This window comes from Mustela putorius, unplaced genomic scaffold (genome assembly GCF_011764305.1).
Source record: "Mustela putorius furo isolate JIRA1106 unplaced genomic scaffold, ASM1176430v1.1 tig00000831_pilon_pilon_pilon, whole genome shotgun sequence".
Taxonomy (NCBI): domain Eukaryota; kingdom Metazoa; phylum Chordata; class Mammalia; order Carnivora; family Mustelidae; genus Mustela; species Mustela putorius.
Window position 1 is genome coordinate 7,916,473 of NW_025421490.1, and position 27,234 is coordinate 7,943,706.

Genomic DNA, 27,234 nt, shown 5'->3' on the forward strand with positions numbered 1-27,234 from the left:
ACCTCCACAAAACTTCCCCATCGATGGGGACAAGAAGGGCTACACATAATCACAGCACTGACTAACCCAAAAGTCATTTAAAACGAAAATTTATTAAATCAGCATTTTGCCCATATATTGACTATCTCCCTTTGCAACCCAAACTAATGTGAAAGTAAGTCTTCCTTTTTCGAACACATCGGCCGGTAAAAGGAGGTCCTTACGAGAGCTCCCGCGATATTAGAAAATCAGTCCAAATTTTAAAGCTTGCTATACATGTTCCATCAAATCAAACATGACACCACGGTTATTAAGAGCTGCTGAGAGGTGTCTTAGCCATCAAGAGAACAGAGGAAAGAAGGCATAGTTTATCTAGCATGTGAAGGAAAAAAAGAAACCCATCACCATTCATATCAATTGAAACTAAGAATAAAAAAAAAGAAACCACCATGAGAATGTATGAAGACTTCCACTTACATCCTCATTGAACCCGTACCATCCTATACTCTGGTTAGGACACTTGGGGACTGTTGTCCCTCCGGGATGGACCATTCGCCCTGTGAGCCCAGGGACATCTTCACCCCCCAGGGCTCCTAGGGGCTCACATGCCTCCACCAGCAGCAGCAGACATCTGGGGGCTCACGGGGGACCATGCACAAGCCATTCAGAGTTAAGGCAGCTGGGGCCACAACACAACCCAGCCCAGCACCTCTGACTCTCGATCCTGAGATCCTTCTACGGGACCCAAGCTTTTTGTTTGCATCTCTACGGACACTTTCTTTGTTGACCTATTTACTTGAAACTCATCTCTGCTAATATGTTGGGGTCTTTTTTAGCAACTGCCCACGTGTCATGGGTCTGAGTCACACAGACAGAATTTGTTCTCGCCGCAGTGGTCCACTTGGCAGCGATCTGTTAACACTGTAAACTTACAACAAAGAAATAGGGTCTTGCTAGTGAACAAAAGGAATATTCTTTACAGCATGTTTTTAAAGCTACATCTCTACACTAATGTACCTTTCCCTTGCATGCATTAGGCTTGCTTAATATCTACCCAGCTTGATAGACACTCATATACCCACCACTGGCTACTCTCCAGCAGATGGCTAAGGCGGCCAGCACAAGAAAATGAATTCTAGATTAATGTTGTCCCTCTTCAAGGAGGACAATACAGACCACTTTCTGAGTAACGCATAAATTCCCTGACAGTGGGGACAAAAACAGTCTGAGTGCCAAAATGTAACTAATGCGTGGTACATGCCCAAAGAGCACAGAGGAATACCTTCTCCGTACATGCACACACTTGACAAGCTCCTGCTCCGGTCACAGGGTAACTCTAAATCCCCTGCCTATTGGCACTGAGTTGCCAGCAACTGGGGATTTTCAAGCAGAGTCCCCTGTGTAAATCTACATTTAAGGTTAGTAGATCTCCAAGTAATGAGGAGCTTGGGTTCCAGGAAAGCCCAGGATAGGGGACGTTCACCTGGCTGTGCTTCTGGACACCCAAATATGCGATGCTTGTGAATGCAACTAATTGAGGCCACAATGTACATCTGAAGGTCTCTGGGCAAAAGGAAGTCTGTATATTTAGAATGTTCCAGAAACTGAGATCCACTGCTCTGGGGAGTGGTTATAGCTGGGGGATGTTTCCATCATGTGAGGCCCCCGGCCTCTCACACCCCAAGGGTCTGTGGCACAAACTCCAGACGACTGCAGCTGTGAAATGCTATGCTTCTGTGTCCTTGCCCGTGGGATCCTTATCTCATCTTCAACGTGTCTACTCAGCTACCGATATTTTAAGGCCCAGGCCCTGTGGGGGAGTCCCCTCTCCGACCCTCTCGCTAAGGCAATATTAAGCACATTCCCCTCAGAACACTGGTCAACTTGGGGCTTCACTGTGGTGCGCGACTGTCCCTGGAAAGCACGTCTATCATTCTTGCTTAAAGAAGGCTCATCCCTGGACAATGGAGGGGGGACCTCTTTTTCATTTTCCATCCTGTTCAACATCTGGCACATAGCAGACCCCCCCACACACACTTAATGTCTCATTTTAATAAACACAGCGCCAAGACAGGACAACACAAATGAGGTTCCAAATGAGGAAACTCTACGCTATGTCCTGGCATCGGAATTAGAACTTCGGCCTCCTTGGTTCCAAAATTTACACTCTTTCCTCCAGGCCATGCCGTTTCTCCACCATCATGCTAACCTGAGACATTCAGATAAAAACAATTGGCCATTCCCTTATTGGCAGAAGCATGTAAGTTAAGGCCCGGAGCCATCATCCAGGAGGGATAAGCTTTGTTACCCAGAACATACGCAGATACGGAGTAGTCGGGAGATATAGAGTAACACAATTGAAGGAGAAAGCTCACCCTTGCTCCCTCTGCACAAAAAGGCATTTCTTGGAAATGCCTTGATCACGTCTGTGTGTTGGTTTTCCTGAGCATGAAGTATCACATCAGGAAGAAAAAGCAAGTTCCATTAAATTTGTCATCAACTTGGGTCTGTGGAAATATTCGTTGGAAGGAAATCCCGCCGTATTTCTGCTTCATTTCAACTCCTCACTTCTGCCCTGTGACCGCACGATTATAAAGGTGAGGAAGAATGGGGACCGCTCAGAACCACAGACACGCTGGATGGAGACAGACAGCATGGGCAACCGTCCATGTCGGTCACCTCGCTTCCAAGCAGAACAGGAAAATGAAGAGGGAGGGAGGGATGCCTGCTGTCGCCCCCAAACTGGAAACAACCCATTCTCATGATTCGTCTGGGTTTTACAGGAGGTCTCCCTCCCTTGGCCCTTTAATCACATTCAGGGTGAAGAATTCAAGAAAGCAGTGAGAGGACACAAAATCAGCCCTCCCGCCCCCGAAGCAGTGAGTCTTTCCCTGCACTATCCGCTCTCGCACCAGCAGGAATAGTGCTGCCAAAACGAAGACATGAATGAATAAAACAGAGAGAGGCTGTTTGTGTTCTAATTTCCACACTGTGTTCCTTTCCATTTAGTTGTAGTGCTTATAGAATAAGAAACGCCGAAGGGAGGGAAAAACACATTTACTTAAAGAAAGCAAGCCTTTTATCCTTTCTTGGATATGGAGAAAAAGTAGCTCCATGCGCCTTCAAATGAAAAAGGTCTGTAGCTCAGTCACTGTCCGTCTCAACTGAAGTCTTTAGCAAACACTTTACCAGGGATTGTGGAATTACTTAATGATTTTTTTAAAAAGTTCCACTACACAGTGATTCAGAATTACTGTACCCCAATTAGCAGTAACTGTGAACGAGAAGCCAGCCTCGTTTGCGAGGACCGTCTAGTCAATTCCTGGCTGATCCCTCCCGGTATTGCTTTCATTATGAGCACTCAGAAGAGTAACTGTTCGGCTGGCTTGTTGTTGCAATTAGGTTTCCAGGTTACCAGCTCCCAAACAACCCCAGGCTGTAACTTCTAGACATGCTTCTTTTAAAGACTCCAAAACCTGCCCTAAGGATCACGGGATAAATTGCAATCTTCACACCCATGGGGAAGGGCATAAGAAATCAAAGGAAAGGGTCGCCCTATATAAACAGCATTGGTTCGCAATCTCGCACTGCAGAGTCATTCCGTCTGGCTTTGAAGGAGGAGGGATTTGCCTCCTAAAGAATCTGGCCTTTTCAAATGGGCCACCACGAAGAACACTCAAGAATTTTGATCTTTGTGAGTTTGCTTTGCTGGGGTGTAATGCAGACTACCTTCCTGATTCGAGACTGGGCCGTCTCCTTCTAGATTACTGCTTGCAGACAGGATCCCACGATTCAAGAGGAACAGAGAATTTGCAAGGAAAGAGAGCCCACTCAGTCTGAGTAAGAGAAGGCTAGGCTGTGGCTGAATCCAGTTTTTCAGCACTGTGATGAACTCTCCCCTAGCACAGAGGTACCCGGCTGAGTTCCCCAAAAGCTTAAATTTATTGCGGTTTTTTGAAACCAGGTATTTTATTTATTTTTTTTTTAAAGATTTTATTTATTTATTTGACAAAGAGAGATCACAAGTAGGCAGAGAGGCAGGCAGAGAGAGAGAGGGAAGCAGGCTCCCCGCTGAGCAGAGAGCCCGATGTGGGACTCGATCCCAGGACCCTGAGACCATGACCTGAGCTGAAGGCAGCGGCTTAACCCACTGAGCCACCCAGGTGCCCGAAACCAGGTATTTTAATCATCAAAACGAATCATGGTGAAAAGCAACTGGAGCATTTTTCTCTTCTCCGCAAGTACAACATTTGGGGAGAAAAGGAATATTGAAATAAGAGGCTCTTTGTTTTTCCCCGATCCACGCGGAAATCCATCGGCGCCCCGACCCGTGACCTCCATCGGCGCCCCGACCCGTGTCCCTCCCATCTTTTACTCAAGCAACTCCTGTCATCTCACCCAGTCTACAAGCTCTTTCCTACCTGAGTGAAGACGGGAAGGGAATCCCATCTGGGGACCGATCATTTCCCTCGGTTTCCCTCCGACACACACCCAGCCATTTCAGAATCCAAGTCTTGGCTGAGCGTTGTTTCTCGGGTCTTCTAACCTTTCTCAGCACCATCTGCGTACATCATAAGCTCCTAAGGACTGCCCGGCTCTCTTCCCCGGTGAGTAACCCAGTATGGAGACATAAGGCATGAGGACAGGACGGTGGAACATCAAAGGGAAGGGGCAGACCTCCCCCCATGTGCAAATGATTCGACAGAAATGGCTTTGTGGGGTAATTCCATGGAAAATCCCTATCAATTTCTTTCAATGACAATTGACATGCATCAGCTTCTGAAAAGGAAAATGTACCTCCCGTCAATTAGGGAATAAAAAATCCTTACGCGGTTTCCATGACGAATGAAACAGACGCATACTTGTTTGGAGTCGTGCTTGGAATAAATAGATGAAGACCTTCAACTCACAGGACGTTCTAAACCATCACTTATACGCTATCTGTGGGAAACAGGGAACTACTTTTGTCATATTACCAGGGAATGTCTCCTTCTACAATGTCTTCCAGTCGGGGAAAAAAGGGTATACTGTGCCCTTCAGGATGCTAAAAGGAGAGAGGAGGAGGGGGGAGAGAGACAGGAGAGCCTGTGTGCTCATTCACAGGGGTTTCATCAACCCCACGGATGTCTGAAGATAGGCAATGAGCATATCGAGATGCTGTGAGCAAAAGAGATGTCCAGGGCGCCTGGGTGGCTCAGTGGGTTAAGCCGCTGCCTTCGGCTCGGGTCATGATCTCAGGGTCCTGGGATCGAGTCCTGCATCGGGCTCTCTGCTCAGCGGGGAGCCTGCACCCCCCCCCTCTCTCTGCCTGCCTCTCTGTCTATTGTGATCTCTCTGTCAAATAAACAAATAAAATCTTTAAAAAAAAAAAAAAAGAGCTGTCCAGGGTGGCAGACCGTATCTTCCAAAAATGGCCGCAGCAATATTTCTGGCCCGCTTTGTCTAGAATCTCACCACTCCCCATCAAGAGGTAAAATCTGTTTCCTCCCTGAAAACCTTGGACAGGACCTAATGCTGACTGGAGTGAAAAGAAGGAGGTAGAAATGACGCTGAGTCTCCCTCTCTCTCCATCCCCTCCTCTGCCAGTCCCAGTCCCCCCCACACACTCTCCTCTCCCCCTCCCCCTCTTCTCTCGCCACCTCCCCCTTCTTCCTTCCCTCTCTCCCCGTCTCCCTCCCCTGCCCTGTCTCTCGGGCTCTGTCTCTCCCTCTCCCTACTTGTCCCCAGCACCCTGCCACCACCCTGTAAAGATGCTCCGTCCATCTAGCCCCGCAAGGAGACCACATGGGACAGGGCAGGTGCGGAGGAACTAAAGCCCCGCTGGTGACCTTAGCTACGCTCACGCGAGGGAACAAGCCTGCCAAGGACCCCGGCGCACACGCAGCTCTCAAGCCTACAGCCTGAACTCCAGACACACTGAAGCAGAGGAAAGCTCTCTCTGCTGGGTCCTCCCTGACCTCCTGACACCCAGGACCCAAAAGCAAAGTCAATCACTGTCGATGCTATTAAGTTTTGTTGCGGGAGAACAATGCCGAGACTCAGCCTCACAAACAAGCGAGTTCATGTATTTATAAAATGATCACCCCAACTGTTGATCAGGCATGGAGTCTGGGGCACCCCAGTCAGAGGGAGAGAGAAGCACCCCGCAGCACCGTGATGGGTGGGTCGTCCCCAAGCAACTTCGGTTACATTTTCCCCTTCAGGCCACAGCCTGGAAAAGCAGCGAGTGCGACGGCTTATTCCACTGCCCAGCTGCTCAACCCACGGAGCCCTGACAGACACGACAGCCGCCAGGCACAATGTCCATCGGCCAAGTTCAAACTATGCACTTGGCACAGTGCAGAGAGCATAACGCCGGTCTACGGGCTTCTCATCTCCGCCACAATTCTTTGAAGAGGTCCTATTATTTTGACATTTCAGAAAGTGAGGTCCGCAGAGATCAGGTGAATTACACCTTGAGATCTCGTGGGGGGAAAATGCAATTCGGGTCGGACACAGATGCCTCCGGTCCTTCCTTCCACCCACCCCGAAGGCTGCTCTCTTAGCCGTGACGCTACACATCAGGTCGGAATGTCTGCTAAAGAGACTGAACGGCCCTTTAGCAGTAAACACGACGACAATTAAAAACTCATCCATGGTTCTTGGCTCCATGTCTCCTTCTCTAACCTCTTTGCGCCCTGTGGTAAATTTCCATGTAAAAATATTTTAGGTTTCCTGGGGGAGCCGTTTTATAAGTAGACATGCCAAAGCCATTTCAAGTGCTGTATTGGAAATATTCAACATAAATATCCTGTCCTAGAGGGAATATTAGCAAAGGTTTAAAAAAAAAAAAAAAAAACAGTCCCCTGAGACCACAACTAAAATAATGCCAGGCAAGATCCTGTGATTAACGGTAACTTGTTAAAGAGTGTGAAGGATGTTGAAAGAAAATTGTGCCCCTTTTCTGGATTCACTTCCCAACGGTAGTCTTCTTTATGTATCTTTTCTTCCCTGTCATCATTAAAGCAAAGCGTAATCAATAAGTAAGACTCTTCACCGTCTCATCACCCTCTCAAAACCAAACAAGACACAGTTGGTGCCTCTCGGCTATGAGCTCTGTGGGACCATGTCTTGTTCACCAGCTTCTTCCTCTGCAAAAGGGAACAGTAGGGTCGCCTGGTGGCTCAGTGGGTTAAAGCCTCTGCCTTTGGCTCAGGTTATGATCCCCACATTGGACTCTCTGCTCAGCGGGGAGCCTGCTCCCCCCTCTCTCTGTCTGCCTGCCTCTCTGCCTACTTGTGATCTCCGTCTGTCAAATAAATAAATAAAAATCTCTAAAAAGTAAAAATAATTTTTTTAAAAAAGGGAATAGTAACAATCATTACTGATGTGAGGACTGAGTTAGACAATCTTTGTGAGGGGCTTGGAACACTAGTAAGCACATGGTGAAGAAACTCTCTCTCTCTCTTTCTCCCTCTCTCCCCACGGCGGGCTCTGGTTTTGTTCAACTCCCAACATTTGGGTTGGCTCCATGTCTAAACAGTTAAGACTTCAAATATTTCTGGATGTCATGGTTATTTAAAAAAAAAAAAAGCTGGGGGCGGGGGTTCATGGATGCTGGGTGGCTCCGACGGTTCAATATCTGACTCTTAGTTTCGGCTCAGGTCATGATCTCAGGGTCGTGGGATCGAGCCCCACGTCAGGCCCCACACTCAGTGTGGAGTCTGCTTGTCCCTCTCCCTCCTCCTCTGCCCCTCGCCTCACTCTCTCTCTCTAAATTATACAAATAAAATCTTTGAAAAACAAAACAAACTATTCTCCCTGTCTCCACGAAGGGGACTCTGTCTTCCCACTGATGACAGAACCATGCATCCTGTTGACAGAGCCAGAAATCCGAGAATCATCCACCAAGCTCTCTCCAGGAGAGTCCTGCCTCTCAAATCCGGTCCCTCTACCCTCTCCTCCGCCTCCCCGATCGCGAGCACCATGGTCCTCTCCACTAAGTGGTCTCCCCACCTCCTGCCTTGCTGGGGCAGCAAGGGTCATATTGTCAACCCCCTGCTGAACCCCTTCTATAACTTCCAATGGTTTTAGAAGAACACCAAAGCTCCTTTAAAAACCTTTTATCGTTGGATCCCCTCTACCTCCTGAGTCTCACCTATCACTTATCCCCAACCCCTCCCTGCCACCCCCCATGCCTTTCCATGCTTCAGCCACATAGAACTGGTGTGAGTTTCGGAAGGCACCCCACGTTCCCTCATCTGCAGAGGTTCACACAGGCTACTCCCTTTGCTGGGACCTCCTCCTCCCCTGCCGGCCTGGCTGACACCCGCTCATCCCTCCAGGTCTCCACTGAAATGCCATTTCTTCCAGGAAACGTTTCAGGAGCCCCCTGGCTCTGGTCACCGCCCCTCCTGCACCCCACGTCCCCTGGGCTGCGTGCTCTGTTCTGACAGCTTGTCGGCCTCCACTGAACAATCCGCTTCCTGAAGGCTATGACCTTGTCTGGTTTCCCTGCCCTTGTAAACCCAATGTAGCAGGATGCCTGGCACATGAATTGGGGCGCGATACTTTTTTTTTTTTTGGATGAAAAGATTTGTGATATTAATTTTTTTTACTACCAAAAAGATCCATAAAACTTGCGATCGGTGTCATTCCCTAAAGCTCCCAACTTTCTCCTCCGTGAAAGGAAGACAAAAATAACAGCAGAGACACAGAGCAATTCACCTCCAGACCCCCCTTCCCCACACCCTGGAAACACAGCCATCTGCTCCAAAGTCTTTAGGACTGCTTAGATGGGGCACGAGAAGACTGCCGTGGTGATTTCATGATTCTGCCTATAACTCACAGTGGCCACCTGGTATCTGGAACACACAAGCTAAAGCAACATTGTTACCAGATTACAGGTACACGTCTAGCCAGGACTGCCTGCGAATGAATACGTTTATCGTAGGCACTGGGCATGTCCTACTACCACCAAATTGGATGCACTCAACCCTACTGACTTGGTACCAGAAAGTAGAGCAAAGGGAATTCCCAAATGGAGAATTATAATTTGACCATGGTTATAGGGGAACAGGTGAATTACGAAGGTGGGGGAGGCGAGGAGAGTTTAGAAATAAATGACAAGTCACCGAGTTAAAATGCTGAAAGTTGCCAGGAACAGATCACATCCCCGGCACGCCATTATATCCACACCCATCGCATGACCACCAGTTGGGAAGAGCCAAGGTTAATCCATATTATTGATAAATTAACTGAAGCCGGAATAACACAAGTGAACAGCAGTCTGACCAGGAGAAGCACTGCCTCACAGAAAGGTAATTTAATTCAATTTCCATATACTCTTTGACTCAATTAAGTATCAGCCAATGGAGCAGTCATGAGAAAAAAAGCTCTCCACTTGCAAAAGCCGTACTAAAAGCTATAGTAATACGTACACATAGTAATATATATAATATATAATTTAAAGTTGAGATTTCCAATCACTTTTTTCATCCAGTTTTCAAAAGCAGCGGTGGGAGAGCCCCTACTCACTACTGCAAGCCTTGCAGCACTGGAAATCTAGTGATCTGTTCCCATCTAGGAAAACAGGCTGCGAAGACGGCCTTTGACCCATCAACGTACACTTTACAGTATGGGTTATATTAGATGATTTGTTTTGTAAAATGTCTGCAAGTCAGCAGCCTGGTTACATTAGGTTGTATAACCTGAAACAGGAAAGATGGCCATGGGAGTTCCTAAGTCTCTGAAACTCAAGATCAAGATGAGACACACACCCAGCAGCACAGGTGGCCGTCAGAAATTTCCTAGACAGAAATGTCCCAGGTTAAACATTAGACACTGCAAATATGCCGAATCAATTTGGTTTTCTCTCTCCCACAATCACTTCCCACTTCCCAGCTACCAGGTGGGCTGAAACCAACCTTGTTTCAACAAACCAAACATCCCAACTATGCAATCATGCGATGACATCTGAGCCTGATCTGGGCGGCTGCTTATAAAGGAGGCTTTCACAATGATAAACGAAATTCGCATTGTTGACCAAGCCAGACACCAAGGCACACCACCTCTGTACTTCCTGCTGAAATCAACCAAATGCCAATAAATAGCCTTTTTTTTTTTTTTAATGTTGTCTCCATACTGAGTGGGAAGCCCAACATAGGGCGCAATGTGGGGCCTGAACTTGTGACCCTGAGATCAAGACCAGAACCAAAATCAAGAAGCAGATACTTAACTGACTTAGCCACCCAGGCACCCCAATAACCCTATCTTAAAAAAAACACTGCCATCCATCCATTTTGAAGTAGGCTGAAATCTGTTATTTTGTATATAAAGATAAGACTATTAGCCTGTGACCTACCTTCGAGATAGAGAACTTTATAGGTGTTTTTCCAGCACTGTGATAGAGGTAAGCTAAATTACACATACACTCTCACCCATGCCTTCACCAGCACCACACTTGAGAGGGCCGGGGGCTGTCTGGGGGTCAGTCTGGGGCACAGACCCAGTAGAACTAAGAGGCCCATAGGGTCCAAGCACAAGTCCCTGGCTTCATTTCCATGCTAATCCACCGGCAGACGTCCAAGGGCTTTGAAACGACCAAGATGCCCAAGACGTCTTTGAAACAAAGCTTCTACAAGTAGCCCATGTGAGAATAAAAGAGAAAACACAAACACACACACACACACACACACACACACAGAATTTGCTCTAAACTAAAGGGAAATAAAATTTAAAATTAGGCATACACTGACAAGCTTTAATACCATAATCAAAAATCCGTGTATCATCACAGATGATGTTATATGCTTGTTTTTCGTCACTGATTCCTCTGAGTTTCACTTCTCTTATTCCTTTCACATACCACCCTCTTGGGGTTTTTTTCCCAGATGTACACTGTGGGGGGAAAACCCTGAAACATCTCTCAGGATGGTTGCTCTATCTGTCCAAGATGATGGGGTACCTTCACTCCAGCAGCCCTCTCCCACACACGGCCCCCTCCGTGGAGGGCATGACAACCCAAGCACGGTCTTCCTTAGTCTCCCAGGAAGGCTCCTGCAAAACCTGGATTGGAGTCGCATTTTGAACCTCATGGCAATCTCAACTCGGCTCCGCCATCTTGGTATGCAAGTCAGAAGAATGGGTCTGTCGTTAGAAACAGGTGGAAAGGAGACACGACCTACTCTTTCAATAACTGCTTGGTAGTCATCACCAATTTTCTTAAGAAGTTTTCTTCCAATCTGACTTAAATTCTTCAGCCCCTCACCCTGTAGTTTGATTTTGTTTCCCCCTTTTGGTACGCAGCTGTGATGGAGAAGAGCTAGTTTCCACCTTCTTTGTAAGTACTGAAGCCAGTTAAGAATTAGGTCTAAATAAATCATTTTCTCCTCTTGGAATAACAAGGGTAAATATAATATAATAACAATATCACTGGTATTATATTTCAATCTTTTTCTTCTTTTTAGTGCATCTTATCTCTTCAAACTCTTTCCAGCATCCTCCTACAACAATTACCTTATCCTATTTTCTGATCTGCACATGGTAAGGGTCTTTTTATGTCTGTATGGCCGGAATCTAGCCCCCTGGCTGGCAGTCAGCAGGCTCTTGCTAAATCTTGAGAAAATGTGAAAGCATTCTTGGGCAGTATTCAATAAATGGCTGAGCAGAATTTATTTGCCTTCATTGGCTATATTTTGCTATTTGTCTAGTCATGCTTTCCTGATTATTCCGACATCCATCATGAATAGTCCCTTCGACCTTAGCATAAAACTCAATAAGCTCCTTCTAATGATTATCCTAAAACATGAAACTAAGTATTGATTTTCGAGTAAGTGCACAACTAGAAGCTTGGTATACCGTGGCAGAATCCTAGTGCACATTCCTAAAATTTCATCTTTTATGTGTCTGAATCCCATGCAGTATAAGAACAAGAAGTCTTTCTCTGTTCAGTAGGTTTTGTTGTATAGTGGGTGCTTAAGTGTTTTATTATGAACAGTTTGACACTTCAATTAAGTGGTATTTTAAAACACATACATTTAGTTAGCAATTTATTTTATTAGATACTTTTTCTGTTTTCTTCTTAAATGGCTGGTAATTATTTTCCAAATGTTTATTTTAGGTCTGCCTTTGCTTAGAACAGCTTATTACCATAAATTTTAAAATTACACATTTTCTAATTACATGTCTTTCTCTTTCACACTCAATCTCCTAAAAATCATGTCTAAATGCCAAATAGAAAATACAAAATATTTGGAACAAAAGTCATGATTCGGGCTAATGGACAAACTAAAATCACTAATCCTTTACCTTTGGATCAGAGCTGAGTAGGGTTATTAATGGATACTTTTCATTAGACCAATGTTTTCCCGATTGACATAAACACTTCTTTCCCACTCTTGTTCCAACACACACACGTACACAGCTCAATACTGAGAAAAAAAAGTAAAACAAGAAAGTGTGAAAGGGAAATGAAGTATAACCAGTTGGTTTTTTAATATACAATTTTGTCTTCATAGAGCCCTGACAAGGTCATACTCACCTTGGAATCACCATGACCACTGACGGGCACTTACTATCCTTGGAAAAACACCTCTGACTTAGCAGTTACATTAGAGAGGCGGGGGAAGGTAAGAAATAGAAGACTGGGGAGGGGCCTCGATTATCACTGCAAGATCTCACAGATGTGGGTTTTACCTTCTTTGATTCTTCAGTGAATTAGTAAACCTGTCTAACATAATCTGGAAATCTTTCCCTAAGTTAAAGAAAGAAATATTTGGGACTTTTTACTATATAGCAGTTCCCCCTTTGAACCCAGAATTCCCAGGCTAAAGATTAGTGAGTTAAATCAGAAAGCCCCATGTCTTCCCCTCAGCAAGGTTAATAATTATACCCCCATTTAATGCCTAGAATCCCATTTCCAACCAAAAGCCTTTAAGTAGCAACTCTCATAGTATGTTTCATTAGAGATTATACCTAATGATTAAGCTGAAGTATGAAGTTTTAAGAATTATATTCAAAACCTTAAAGCTATGCCCCAGAGGAACCTACCTTAAGTATGCGCAACCCCCTTTACCCCAAACTTGTCAGTTTTGATATTCCCGAAATCTCTCATCCCAACTCTCATGTGTCTCAGGGGCCCTTGCGAGTGTTCCTCCCCACTAAGAAGAAACAGAATTCTCCCCAGTTCTCCATAATTGAACATCCAAGATGAGGGATGTGGATTCAAGAGAATTCAGGGTGCCTGGGTGGCTCAGTTGGTTAGGTGACTGCCTTCGGCTCAGGTCATGATCCTAGAGTCCCGGGATCAAGTCCTGCATCGGGCTCCCTGTTCTGCAGGAAGTCTGCTTCTCCCTCTGACCCTCCCCTCTCTCATGCTCTCTCTCTCTCTCTCTCTCTCTCTCAAATAAATAAATAAATAAAATCTTTTTAAAAAAAGAAAAAGAGAGAGAATTCAACCTGATGGCCCATCCAACAAGGAGGACCCCACTTCCTCGGGAAGGAGTTCGCTAGGGTCCTAGTTCAGAGTTTAACTGGCAGACTTCTCTTTAAGGCCCCAGTTCTCAAAACTATAGGGAGCAGACATTTTTCGTGGGCACATTACTCAGACCAAGACAAGCCTGATCGTTCGTCCGCTGGTCGTGAGGTGCACGTGTGTCTACTGCCTCCGCTCGCACAGGAGAAACCCAAACAGATCCTTCATTTTTTTCAGAAATAGGAATGTGAGAAATGGGCAAAAATGATCTTTTCTGCTGACTCTGAGAACTTTCTTGAGTGGCAAGAGTCAAGAAAAGAAGGCTCTGGCTGTTCTGCTTTAGACGTCGATGGACACTTGCATTCGGGGTAGAGCAGGGAAGAACCAGACACAGGGAGAAGAAGACAGGGGAGGCGGAGAAGGAAGGTCGAAGGCCCAAGCCTGAACTGGCCTGGGAGACCAAGATACCTTTAATAATGGGGAAGTCTGATACCCAGTTCAAAAACCACTCAGCCCTCAAAATGAGGGCCTTGAATCAAACAAATGTACAAGTTCTTCAACAAAGATCATTGCCAATGGAGTTAAAATCCATCCGAGCAAGCAAGAGAGGCTAGAGAGTGGTCTAGTCCATGAGGACAGCGTCTTGTTGCTGGGCTCCCAGGGGACAAGCACAAAGCCGAGCACACAGCAGGCGGCCAATAAATCCTCGTGAGGTCATAACATTCATTTCATTCGGCTCCAAATGACACTGGAGACACGATACCGTATCACACAAAGGCTCAACGACAGCTAATTTTATCCCCACAACAAAATCGAAACAGAAGTTGGCCATGAAGTGCTTTAGGTTTTCTGTAACATCCCATTTATATGGGAAACACAGAACAGCCACGGTTCAGCCTTTGCTGCAACATGATGGAGTCAAGACCCCTTCAAAAGCTCCACACAAACTGGATCAAAACCCTATCAAATGCAATCACTCACGGTCTGGTACTAGATGGGCATACATCTGTCTTTTCAGCAAGACTCTAAATTCCCGGGGGTGAGAGGCTCTGTGTGTCTTGCTGAACTTTGCCCCCAGCGCCCTGTCAACGTGCTGCGAGGTACAGGCGTCCAGTCCCGTGAAGGCAAAGCAGATGAGGTGCAGAAACAAGGAGAAACTCCTTCAGGAAAGCAAAAGGGCCAGAGCACAGTGGGGCTGGTAAGCACGGGGAGAGGCACCCTTTGTGCAGATTAGAGGCTTCTAGCACCGGAGGGCAGAGGAAACACAGCTGGCCTGGGTGGCAGAGGAAAGAAAAAAGCTGGTGAGTTAACTTGGAATGTGGAAGGATCACAAGAGATCTGCACCTGGGCTGAGAGGAGGGGAGAAGGAAGCAAAGAGAGGACCAGGAAGGCATAAATAAGAGATGAGCTGCCAAGGTCAGAAGATGAGCAACCCATCTCTATGAAGACCCCCACTGATGGAGGGAGTGTCGGAAGAAAGATGAGAAGACAGCTATAGAAAATTCCTGAGGACTGGGAGCATGAGTTCACCTGGTCTAGAAGCTTCCTTTATCTGGATATCAGCAAAAGAAAGACCCACAGAGAGGCAGACAAGGGACATCTGCTCTGCACCCACCGTGCTGCCCCATCTTGGAGCAGGGGCTAACCCCCACAGAGATGCCTTCTCAGTATTTAAGACGTATCTCTTTTTTCTTCTCCCCCCTTTCCTCCTGCCGTCTGAGGTGTTGGCCAGATAAGATCGTGCACTTCTTTGGGGTTAGTGACAGAGGCCCGGTAGAGTTCTGCTTTTCTCTGTCCTGGTGATATGGCCACCAAGAGCAAGAGGAACAGGCCTGGCTGTCCTTTCAGTGTCTCTTCAAAGATGAGCCTCATGGAACAGAAAAGCAACGACGGAAACCACAGAAGGACTTCGAATGTCAAGGTGACACGCATAGTCTCATTGCTGTGACCTGTGGTCAGCTAGTGGATACCATTGTATCTAAATTATTAACTAGCTAGAGAACATCCAGATCATATTGTGGACCTGGGTGCGGGAGCTCTGGGAGACGGGAAGGAATGCTGTTAACTCCCAGCGCCCACTGGCCAGGCTTCCTACCACGTGCACAAATGGCCCGCAGCGCCTAGGACACAAAGCCACACACCCAGCAGAACGCTTCTGAACTACAAAGGGTCCTTCTAGGAGTAACACGGGCTGGGGATTAGCAACGAGGATAACAGACTGATGCCCCGGTGGGATGGTCTCTGTTAAGCCCAACACAGACAATATGGACAGTATGACATTATCTCAGTTTTGAGGGAAATACCCCAATTTTGATAAGTAACGTTACTCACCCTTTATACCGGAACATCTCTGAATAAGCATGGTCTGTGTTCCTACTGCACGGGCAGATCCCCCCTTGAACCTACTTGTTCACCCTCCGATTCCACGTAACCATGTTCTAGACCCACTTCAAGAATTCTCTGAACCCTTCCTTGGGACTGGGGATAAGATATGTGACCTTCTTCCAAACAACAGCGGGTCATCCATAGCCTTTGACAAAAGGGTGTCACCTTTTCTTGGTAGACACAAATGCTAAATGAAATCACCACCTCTGATCAAGAAAAAAGCATCTGTGGCTTCTATGAAAGGCCGGTGTCCGTCAAGCCTGTTCTCAAATTCTGAACACAGATAGTCCTCTAACCTTAAACTTGTTGCATTCTAAAAGTTTGATTGTACATCAGTCGTGGAAAAGAGAGGTACATCCCCCAGTAGGAATTACACACATAGCAGGTTCTCAGAACAGCTCAGAAATCTAGTCCTTTCCTTCAAACAGGAATAATACAGTAGAACTGAGAGTTCAAGTGCTATCTTGATGAGAAAATGCATTCACACTTCCCTTTGGGGAGGCCAGGAACCCCAAAACTCTCCCTTTCTGGCAGTGAAAGGAGGGGCTCCTCTTGCGCAAAGTGGGCGTTTGGTGGGTCCTGGTGTGGACTTTGGGAGGGAGGTCTCTGTGTTGAAAATCGAGACCGGAGAATGCAAGGGGAGGGGGATGAATGCCTCCATGTCTAGACTGGGAGGTAGGGTTGGAGGACAGAAGGGGGACTGCGGGCCTCAGGGAGGAGCGGGGCTTGGGGAGTCGAGGAGCACAGACACGCTGCTTCCTGCCACCTCTCCCATCTCCCCGGCATGCCCAAATTTCTTCCACTTCTTTCTCTTTACTCTTCTGGAAGGCTTTGTGGGGAAGGGCTGAGAAAAAATGGAAGGCGACAGCAGGGTCTATGCAGTTGGAAGAAAGAAGACGAGGGAATCACCAGGGAGAAATAGAGCGGAAGAAACGCAGTCTCCTAGTCAGAAGGAAGGGGTGGGTTTCTCACAGGTAAGATGCGCACCACCAGTCAGAATCTTGTCCGGGGGCAGGTGCACAGACCCGCAGGTAAGAGACACTAAGCGCTACTGCTCTTCAGCAGAACACTGGGCACTTAAATGAGAACCCTTGGGAACACTTCCCCCAAGGATGATCTTTTTAAGAAAGGGTTATCAAAAAATGTACTGCACATCTGTTGCACCTTGCCAACGTCCTCCTCAGACACCTAGAGCCCAGAGAAATAAATGCTCACATTTAAAGAACTCACACACCTCAAATTCCAGCGCAGAAATTTGGCCTTGGTCACCAATTTCCAGCAAGGTGGCCGACCTGGAACAGTTGTGTATCCTTCATATAAAATTCCATCCCAAACCAGTGCACTGATATACTTTGTACTACTTGCTACTGATTCTAACCAGCGGTCATTCTTTAGCTATAGCAAAAACAAAAGACTGAAAAATGTATACTTTTGTCTATAAATGATTAGAATGTCATCCAAGTTCTAAGATACGCAGTAAGAAATACAAAAATGGCATTGTGATTTACTGGAGTCTTCCAAGTGTCACTGGCATTACCTCTGTATTAACAACTTCCATAGGTTTCCTCTTCATTTCTCCTATGTCCAAGTAACTGGGGGAGGAAAACAAAACAGTAAGGTTCCTTTTATGGCTTTTGAGTCAGTTATGTAAATTTCTTATTAAAAATTGTTAAGATGTAAAGCAAGCATAGGCAATGCTTAAGCCTAAAGCAAAAATCAATAGTTAGTTACCGGTTAAAAGCAATGAGGGAATTAGGAACTGCCCCGAGCGTCACCCACCAGAGCCCATCCATGTCTTCGCCCAACGTCAGTGACACTGAAGTCTTAGAAACACACACTTCTTTGAGGGAAGGTTTTTTCCCACAATGGTTGGCCCCTGACTATCTATGCAGTATTATTAATTCTTACACCGTTTTTTTTTTTTAAGATTATTTAGTTACTTATTTATTTGACAGAGACACAGCAAGAGAAGGAACACAAGCAGGGGGAGTGGGAGAGGGGGAAGCAGGCTTCCCATGGAGCAGAGAGCTCGAAGCGGGGCTCAATCCCAGGACCCTGGATCATGACCTGAGCCAAAGGCAGACACTTAACAGACACTTAACTTTTTGATAGAAAAAGTGGTTTGTGTGTACAGTTCCTTAACAGTTTCATTTGTCACAGCTTTTAGGTCAAAACAAAGTACTGGGGTGCCAGGTGGCTCAGTCAGTTAAGCATCTGACAACTCCTGGTTTGGGCTCAGGTCATGATCTCACAATCCTGGGATCGAGCCCCACATCAGGCTCTGGGCTCAGCTTGGGGTCTGCTTCAGATTTTTCTCTCGCTCTCTCTTTCTCTCTCTCATAAATACATAAAATCTAAAAAACAAAACAAAAAACACAACAAAGGAAGTACTGACAGCATGCATTAGACCATCTGTGAAGGGGGGGAATCTTCTTCCTTATGAAAACACTTTCATGATACAGAAATGCTCAGCCACGGGGATGTTTAGGCATTGGTTCAGCTAAAATGCATATGATGACCTCGTTAACCTCTTGAGACCCCTATTACTAAATTACTACTTGGTCTAATATTAGCTAGTGATCCTTCTTTAGCTATGGTGTGAGTACAACCTGAAAGCCACACACTTGTGTCAACCTTGAGCCCCGAGGCCATCACTGCGATCTGGTTCCACCATCCTTCACACGTAGCAGGTGGTGAATAAATCTTTTAATATAAAAATAAGTATAAATCTAGCCTTTAATATATAACCATAGAGCAAAGATACCTCACCTGCCATCAGTGCCGAGTTGCCAAAAACAGAGTTTATATTAGAATTAATTTTATCTATGTTTTGTTACTGTTGTTTGCATTTTTGGATAGAACGCTTTAGTTAATCAGTACCACTGGAAATTTACATTTTTCTTACATGAACTGTGTTTACGTAAGACAGTGCAAAACTCCCTCCGTTTAGCAATAAAATGGCTCTTTTGCAAATCTGCGGGGACTGATTTCTGACATAAGAGCAAAACAGCTTAACTGCCATTTGCAGAAAAGTGATCTCAGACCCACAAAATTAATGAAGTAGAGTCAACTTCCAAAAACACACAGAAAAGCTTTAAGGAAAATAGCTATCTCTAGAATTCTCTGCTATAAAATAAAGGTTGAATAGCTACCTCAAGTTTAACTATGGTTTCAAAAATTTTAGGAAAACCCTGAGTCAAAGAAATTCAAGAAGGAAGTTGATCATTTTCATTTGAGTATTTTTCCCTACCATTGCTAAGTTCCCCAACATCGTTTAGGGTCCAAATGACATAAATTACCCTCGATATTTTCTGGGCTTTCTTTTCTTCGGCCAGTTGCCCCATCTGTTGTGTAAACTTGTGACTGCTAAGCTTCCAACATATTCAGCATTTAAATCTTCAGGGCTTATCATTATAACCATAGATACCCCTACTCGAACAGAAATAAATAAACTGTTCACCTGTCAGCATGGAAAACTAACCATGGAAACTGTTATAACAAATTCGGGGGGGGGGGTTTGTATATGAATTAAAAGTAAAGATTACCATGCAAATCTCTTATATCCATATAAAGAATGACTTGAAGTACACTTCCTCTTTGCTTTGGAACTGGACCTGTTTTTATCTTTTGAGTTGTTAGGGCCAAATAAACAAAAGAGAATAGGAGTTACAAAAGTGAGTCTTAGACCTGGAGGGCCTGGGTGGCTCAGTGGGTTAAGCCTCTGCCTTTGGCTCAGGTCATGATCTCAGGGTCCTGGGACCCAGCCCTGCATTGGGCTCTCTGTTCAGCGGGGAGCCTGCCTCCCCCTCTCTCTGCCTACTTCTGAGCTCCCTCTCTGGGTCAAATAAATAAATAAATAATCTTTTTAAAAAACCAACAAGATATATGACGAAACATGTATTGTACATGGACATAGTGACCCTTTGTAATTCTACGACATTTTGATGTGTACAAAGCCTGCTCACATCTATCGCACTCACTTTCCTAACACCACCACGATTCAAGCATGCTTATGCTCCTTGTAGGTATCAGGAGGCTGACTTGCTGAGGCAAGTGCCTTGCCCAAAGACACACAGCTAAGAAGCAGCTCAGCTTCATGTCTCCTGATTTTTAAGTGCTAAGTATCTTTGAAGCACGTGGCTCCATCTAGTTCTTATCCATGAAGTTAGTTAGCCAAAGTGTGCTGAAGGAGGTTTCCAAATGCATCTGTCCTCTCTCATTAAAAACAATGTCTAGCAGAGCTAAAAAAAAAAAAGCAGAACACTCAAAATTCGGTTAAAGCAGATTCAGAAAAGAAAAGTGAATGTGACATCAGGGATATTTGGGAAAATATTTCTATATAGTGAAAATTAGAATTCACAAGTCTAGACTTGGCAGTAAGGATACGTTTTTGCTATCCTGAGACCCAAGCCAGATTTCAATGAAAACACTATATTAACAACTATGAAACATAAAGTTTCCATGCGATCCAGTAACTCCACTCCTAGGTACATAACCAAGGAAAATGAAAACTTGTACACAATTCCCTACAGCAGCATTGTCTCATAATAGCCCAAAGTGAAAAACCCACATGCCTATTAATGGATGACCAAAATGTGGCATATCCATAACCACGAGATATTCTTCAACAAGACAAAGAATGAAGTGTTGATACACATTACAACTTAGGTGAGCCTGGGAAACTTCATGCCAAGTGAAAAAGGCCAGAAACACCAAAGGCTACATATTGTATGATTCCATCGGTATGACATGTCCAGAACGGACAAATCCACAGACACAGAGAGTAAGTAGATCAGCAATTGCCAGAGGATGGGGAGAAAGGGAAACTGGGGTTTTGTTCTGGAGTGCTGGAAATGTGCTAACATTAGTTCGTAGTGATGGTTGCACAACTCCATGAACCTCCTACAGATGACTGAAATAAGTAAAGTCTATGTTGTGAGAAATATATCTCAATAAAGTTGTAAAAAAAAAAATCCTGTGGAATATTAAATCCTACCTATCCTCCAACACCCCCCCCCACCAGAAACAATGTCCCTCAACTGTGAACTTCCACACGATTTTATTTTTCTAATCCCGGTTCTTCCTTTCTACGTTGCATTAAAATGATCAGTGTGCATGTGGTCTCTCTCCTGCTAGATCTCAAAGTCTTCAAGACAAGGAGTCACATCTAGCTCATCTTTGCTCTTTTCGCAGATCTACGCACAGCTTGCGAACTCACTGACCGCCTGTAGGAGTGAGCTCTCTGCCGGGAACTGGGAATAAGCAGACTGACCCCCAGCGCTTGAAGGTCTGGCCATTGAGTACCTACAGACAGACATACAGGCAGATACCATAAGCCAATAAGCCCTTCCAAGCATTATGCTAGTAGCGTAAACATGCGGGGGTGGGAGGAGGGTCACAGCAGTGGGGGCGTGGTCAGTTCTGCCTGAAATGAAAATTTGGAAGAATTTAAGCAGGTGGGGTGAGGGGAAGGGTAGAAAGCAATTTTCTCCTCTGGTGATTACATACTATCCAATGGTTTAAAATAATTTTTAAGAAGTCGTTATTTAAACTCAAAAAACAGGTGCCAAGAAAAAGAAAAAAGAAAACAAGAGGGAAAAAAAAAAAAAAAAAAAAAAAAAAAAAAACGGAAAACGCTCAAGTGTCCAGTCTGGTCACTGAATACTTTTCTAGGATTCCTGTTCCTCCTGCTACCCAAGCGAAATTCCTTCCCCAGGCGCACATAAGAGAGGCATCCACCCGCGCAGCCCCAGCCCCTGGACACCCGGCGGGTGGGCGAGGTGGGGCTCCCTCCTTTGCTCAAGCGACCCGAGCCCTTCGGTGAGACCTTCAGCGGCGGGCGGAGGGGACCGACGGACTCACTTGAGCTTCTTGAAGGCTTCCGGGCCCCCGGCCACGTAGTTGCCCCCGCTCTGGATCTGGTCTAGCTTGCGGATGCGGTGCCCGCTCCGCGGGGTGTAGATGTTCCTGACCGCCCCAAAGGGCGCCTGGACGCCGCCCGTCACCTCCTTCAGAAAGACGTCGAAGCTGGACACCTTCTTCTCGTGGATGACGACGCGACGCCCCGCGAAGAAGGGGTCCCCGTTGCGGTACACCAGCACGCTCTTCACGACGGGCTGGGACAGGTGGCTGGACCTGGCGCCGGTGCCGCTCATCTTCCCCGCGGGACGCCGCCCTGCGGGCTTCTCAGGGGAGGTGCCTCTCTGCCCAGACGCCTCGCCGCGCGCACCCCGCGGGGTCGCCTGCTGAAACCAACGCGAAACACGCAAGCCCGCGGTTAAAAAAAGAAAGAAAGAAAGGGAAAAAAAAAAAAAGGCGGAGCGCGGACTGAGCGCCCGGCTTCACCCTGCGGAGACCCTGCGGGCTGCGGGGCGCGCCGTGCACGTCCGGCGGGCTCCCCACAGTCCGCACAGCCAATCGGCGCTCGCCGTGCGCGCAGCACCCCTGCTTCGCACGCTCCGGGCAGAGCCCAGGTCGAGCCGCCCCGGGACGCGAGCGCGCGAGGGTCTTCACGCGGGGCCGCCGCAGGGAGAGGAGCGCGCGCGGCCACGCACACGCGAAGGGCGAGGACGCGCCAACTCCGCGTCTCACTTCCCAGTCGCGGGACTCTCGCACACGCTTGCGGGTTCTCGCTCGGCCCCCTCACCCCTTCCTCTCCTGCTTGCTCCCCAAATGAAAGCAATGGAGGGTCTGGCTCGAATTGCCCACATGCTTATTTGCCGAAAAATAATACCCTAATGTGCGTTGAGGGAGAAAAGGGGGATCTCGGGGGAGGCTCGAGCTTCCGGGACCCCCGACCCCTCCGGCGACCAGCAGCGCCAGCGCGGGCGAAGGTCCCCGGGTACCGTTTGAACCCCGCGGCGCGCCACCGGGTCCCAGGGCGGGAGGCAGCGGGTGGGGTCCCCGGGGACGCGGCCCCCGCGGGGGTACCTGGCGGCACTCGAGGGCCGGCTGGGGGAGGGCGAGGGCCGGGCGGGGGCGCGGCGCGGCGGTTCGGCTGGCACCGCGCTGAACTCGGGGGCGGCGCGGCTCCGCCGCTGTTCCTCCGCTGCCGTTGCCTCCGCGGGCCTCCCTCACCCCCCGGGGGCGGGGGGAGGGATGGACTAGTTACTTCTCGCCGTTTCCATAGCGACTGCAGCCACGCGCGGGGCCGCGTCCGCCAACGAGTCCTGGCGCGCGCCCGGGTCCCTCAGGCTTTGCCCGGGGCCTCCCCAGAGACAGTGGAGAAGTCGGGGTTTGCGGGGGTGGGGGGGATGGAGGGGCGCCCGGTGGCGTTACCGCGCAGTCCTAACTTGAATGGACGCCCCCTGTGTGCCACGCGCTACGCTAGAGGTTGGTGACACAGCGGTGAAGACGGCCGCCTGCGGTATCTTGAGTGTTGGCCAAGCCACTCCGGGACATACGTATTGGGAAGCCAGGAAAAGTGTCCTTGAATTCTCCTTGCTGTGTGCAGACTTCATTACTGACTGTTCCTAACGCATCATATATGAACAGAAGTAGCATTGATAATATATATAATATACATAATATATTTAATAATGTATATTATTATATACATTGCATATAAAATAAGGTATATAAAATAATAAATATATAATATAAAAATAAATATATTATATAGATGAATATAATACAATAAACAAATAAATATAAATAAAATAATACTATATTTAATAATGTTATTATTAAATAATAACATTTAATAATGTTTTAAAACATTCCTAATGGAATGTTTTCTATGTAGCCAGCACTGCGTTAGGATCTTTATTACACTGTCTCCTTGAATGCTCATAATAACCTTCAGAAGTATACATTATTCTTTTCTTCTGATGAGGAAACCGAAGAAACTTAACCTCGGGTCACACACAAAAGTTCAGGCCTCCTTCTCTGTGATTCCAGAACTTTCTTGACCACCATGTCCTATGAATCTAAAAGGTGAATGCGTAAAACATTGCAATCTGGAGCAGAAACATTTTTATTAAGGTTACCTAATACGTTCATGTCTGGAGAGTTCACAGTTTTCCAAAGAAGACCAAAGAGAAGAGAATAATACAGAGAGAAAAGAGAAGGGAATTCTGTGAGCCAGTTGAAAGAACCCACAGGTTAAGGGATTGAATGGGGAGATCTGTGCAAATATGCTACCAAATAAGGAAATAAGGCAGAATACCTTTTGAGGGAAAGAAGGTGGTAAACCAAGCAACCCCCAGACAATCCAAACCCCTCTACCACCTATACCACCCAAGCACAAAATGAAAACTTGCTGCCTCTTGTTCAAAAATTAAGAATATCAAGATGGCAACAGGAAAGCATTAAACCAAACACGGGGACGTCCGGAAGTGTGGGGCCTTGTTGTAAGTCCACGAACCCACCACCCCACATGCATGTTCTGGTTCCTTCCACAGGAGTATCTCCAGTGCAGATCTGTCTACTGGGGCCAGACATACTTACCCAGCGGTCTCTTAGTGATGTGGTGGCAAGTATTTAGTTACTGGCTGTTGGGGAGGGGAAGGCCTTGATTCATACCTTTTACCAATTTTTGTAGTTTAAATATTGCAAATTTGGCTGATTTCCAGCTACCAGTCTCATGTCACTGAAGGCAAGAAAGGCACAGTTGCATGCCTTTATTTAGTATTTCCACCATCCTATTAGAGTTGACTTGGAACTTCATAGATAATAGTAAAATACAGGTGGTGGCGAGTTCTGAGTGGGTTTCTAAGGGTTCTTCAGTCAGTCACCATCCTCTGTCCATTCTCCCTCTCAAATATTCCTTCATAAGTGAATCCATTTGTTCATCTCCAAATCCACTAACACCATCATCACCAGAAGTGTCACCCTGTCTCCCGTTGTGTTTCCCTACTTGACACTCTCCACAGGACAGCCAGCCTGAAGTTCTCTTGAAAAACACACATCCACTCATGTCACTTTCTAGCTGAAAACTTTATGGATGTCCCTGCTTTTCATAAAATAATACCCGACATCATCCACAATAATCCCAAAGCCCTAGATATGCTGGCTCATAACGCTTTCAGTCCATTCTCTTCTTACTCGACTCTCCCTATGGTTTCCCAATGTCAAGACCTGACCTTCCACTTCCTCCAGTTCCTTTGTACATACTTTCCAGCTCCTCACCCCCCATTACCTTGTGTTCCAACCAGTACTTCAAGTCCCAGTTAAATGTCATTTCTCTTCCTTTCCCAGTTCAAGATAGCTCTGTACTTATTATATATTTTCCTCCACAGTCTTATCAGTTGTAATTATGAACCTTTGTAAAATTATATGTTTAATTTTTGTCTTTGTATGACTGGATGTTTAACCTTTCTATAATTATATGTGTATAGGTATAAATTCACCAAAGGAAAAAACTTTGTCCAGGTGTGATCTGCAATCCCACAGAGGCTGATATATATATATATATATATATATATATTACATATTTATATATAAAATAGTACTAGCACAGAGGCCAGTGTATGTATATATATATATATATATATATATATATATATATATATATATATGGAGAGAGAGAGAGAGCATGCCTAGCACAGAGCCTGACATATATGAGATATATATGTAAGAGTACTAAATAATTATTAGATGTGTGAATAAAGACAAAATGTTTTAAGTTTAAAAATCAATATACAGCTTTGGGGCGCCTGGGTGGCTCAGTGGGTTAAAGCGTCTGCCTTCGGCTCAGGTCATGATCCCAGGGTCCTGAGATAGAGCCCCGCATCAGGCTCTCTGTTCAGCAGGGAGACTGCTTCCTCCTCTCTCTCTCTGCCTGTCTCTCTGCCTACTTGTGATCTCTCTCTCTGTGAAATAAATAAAATCTTTTAAAAAAATCAATATACAGCTTCAAAATATTTAGAAACTGCTCCTGTGGAAGAAATTTTCAGATGAGCAAATAAAAAAAAATACTTGGTAACTAAAGAGATTCTAAAACTAATTGCTTAGCTTTGGAGAGAAAATGCATAGCCAGATACAGAAGAAAGCACCAATACAGGAAGCCAGACTCTTTTTTTTTTTTAATCAATTGATTAACATATAATGTACTGCTGGTTTCAGAGGTAGAATTTAGTGATTCATCAGTTGCATATAATACCCATTCTCATTGCATCCAGTGAGGAAACCAGACTCTTACCCACCACTGAGTTTTGCCAGTCTTTCAAGGCATTAGAGATGTATATAGAATGCGGGACATATTCTGCTTGTTTTTCCTCAAAGAGTGTCATTACTTTTACAACTAGTGTTCATAACTCACTCTCGGAAAGAGCAACAACTTCTTGAGACCATGTTTCTTGGATATACGTTTGGATAAGGGTGGCTGCTTCTGATAAGCCCTGACTTCCTCTTGTCTGGTGAACTCTGCTGGTTCCAGTAACGGCTATACTCATCTTCATATCCAGGGATGTCTACCCCAGTTGGCCATATTTAAAGCCCAAGGGTATCTGTAAGAGGGACCACCCTCTTCTCCTATTTACAGCCAAATCATGTAGGTTCTAGCTACCTAACATGCCCTAACCCTTCTCCTTCTCATTATGACCCCTCTCCCTACCTGGGTTTGGCACTTAGTAAAAACACTTGCCACATATCTAAAGAGTTATGAACAATAACAAATAATTATCTCCTACTTTAGTTGAGTTATTGGTATTTAGAGTATGAGATGAGTAACCACAATCTCCTGAAACAATAAACTTGAAACTTCTTTTTTTATATTGCTTCCTGCCATAAAATAAACTCCAAAGGAACCTCTAGCAATTTATCTTTAAATTATACAGAAACTGAATATCACATTTTCCTACATTACTATTTTCCTCCTCCAAAAAACGTACAATTTCAATGGGAGATTTTTTTTTTTAAGATTGTATTTATTTCTTTGACTGACAGAGATCACAAGTAGGTGGCGAGAGAGGGGGAAGCAGGTCCCCTGCCAAGCAGAGAGCCTGATGCGGGGTTCGATCCTAGGACTCTGAAATCATGACCTGAGCCAAAGGCAGAGGCTTAACCCACTGAGCCACCCAGGCGCCCCTCAAGGTGAGTTTTAATATCAGTGAAAAACTTTGCAGTTCACACGGGTGTGATCTGCAAGCCCAACAGAGAATTTCCACAGAGGGTTTCTATTTTCCCTGAACCACAGAGGGAAATATTATCTTGTCTGAATCTTCCAGCACTTAACATCATGGTAAAGGCTGGTGTTCAATAAATAGTTTTTAAATGAATTAATCTGAGAGTCAAGCATGATGCAGACATGAAGGAAGAAAGCAGAACCAAGGCCTCTTGAGGAGAGCTGAACCACTGCTACAAGGTGCCACCACTGCGTTCAATGCTGTTATGAAATATATTTGTTCATATATAACTTCTGCCTTTAGTGATTCTTTAGAAAGGATACTGATAGAACTCCATCTCCAACACAAGCT

At 45.8% G+C, this 27,234-nt stretch overlaps 1 protein-coding gene across 2 annotated transcripts in view; it reads right to left on the minus strand.

Annotated features, from left to right (window-relative positions):
• The window catches only part of DCDC2 (doublecortin domain containing 2), a 132,103-nt gene extending 109,223 nt beyond the window's left edge, over positions 1-22,880 (minus strand). Inside the window, exons 1-3 of one of the 2 annotated variants that reach the window (XM_045085096.1) lie at positions 22,748-22,880; positions 21,680-22,062; positions 17,355-17,409 (exon numbers count right to left, since the gene is read on the minus strand). In XM_045085096.1, coding sequence (XP_044941031.1) covers positions 17,355-17,409; positions 21,680-21,972 — 348 coding nt within the window. In that variant the 5' untranslated portion in view covers positions 21,973-22,062; positions 22,748-22,880. The remainder of the gene's footprint in view (positions 1-17,354; positions 17,410-21,679; positions 22,063-22,747) is intronic. The other variant, XM_045085097.1, reaches the window with a different exon arrangement.
• Between the last annotated feature and the right edge of the window lie 4,354 nt (positions 22,881-27,234).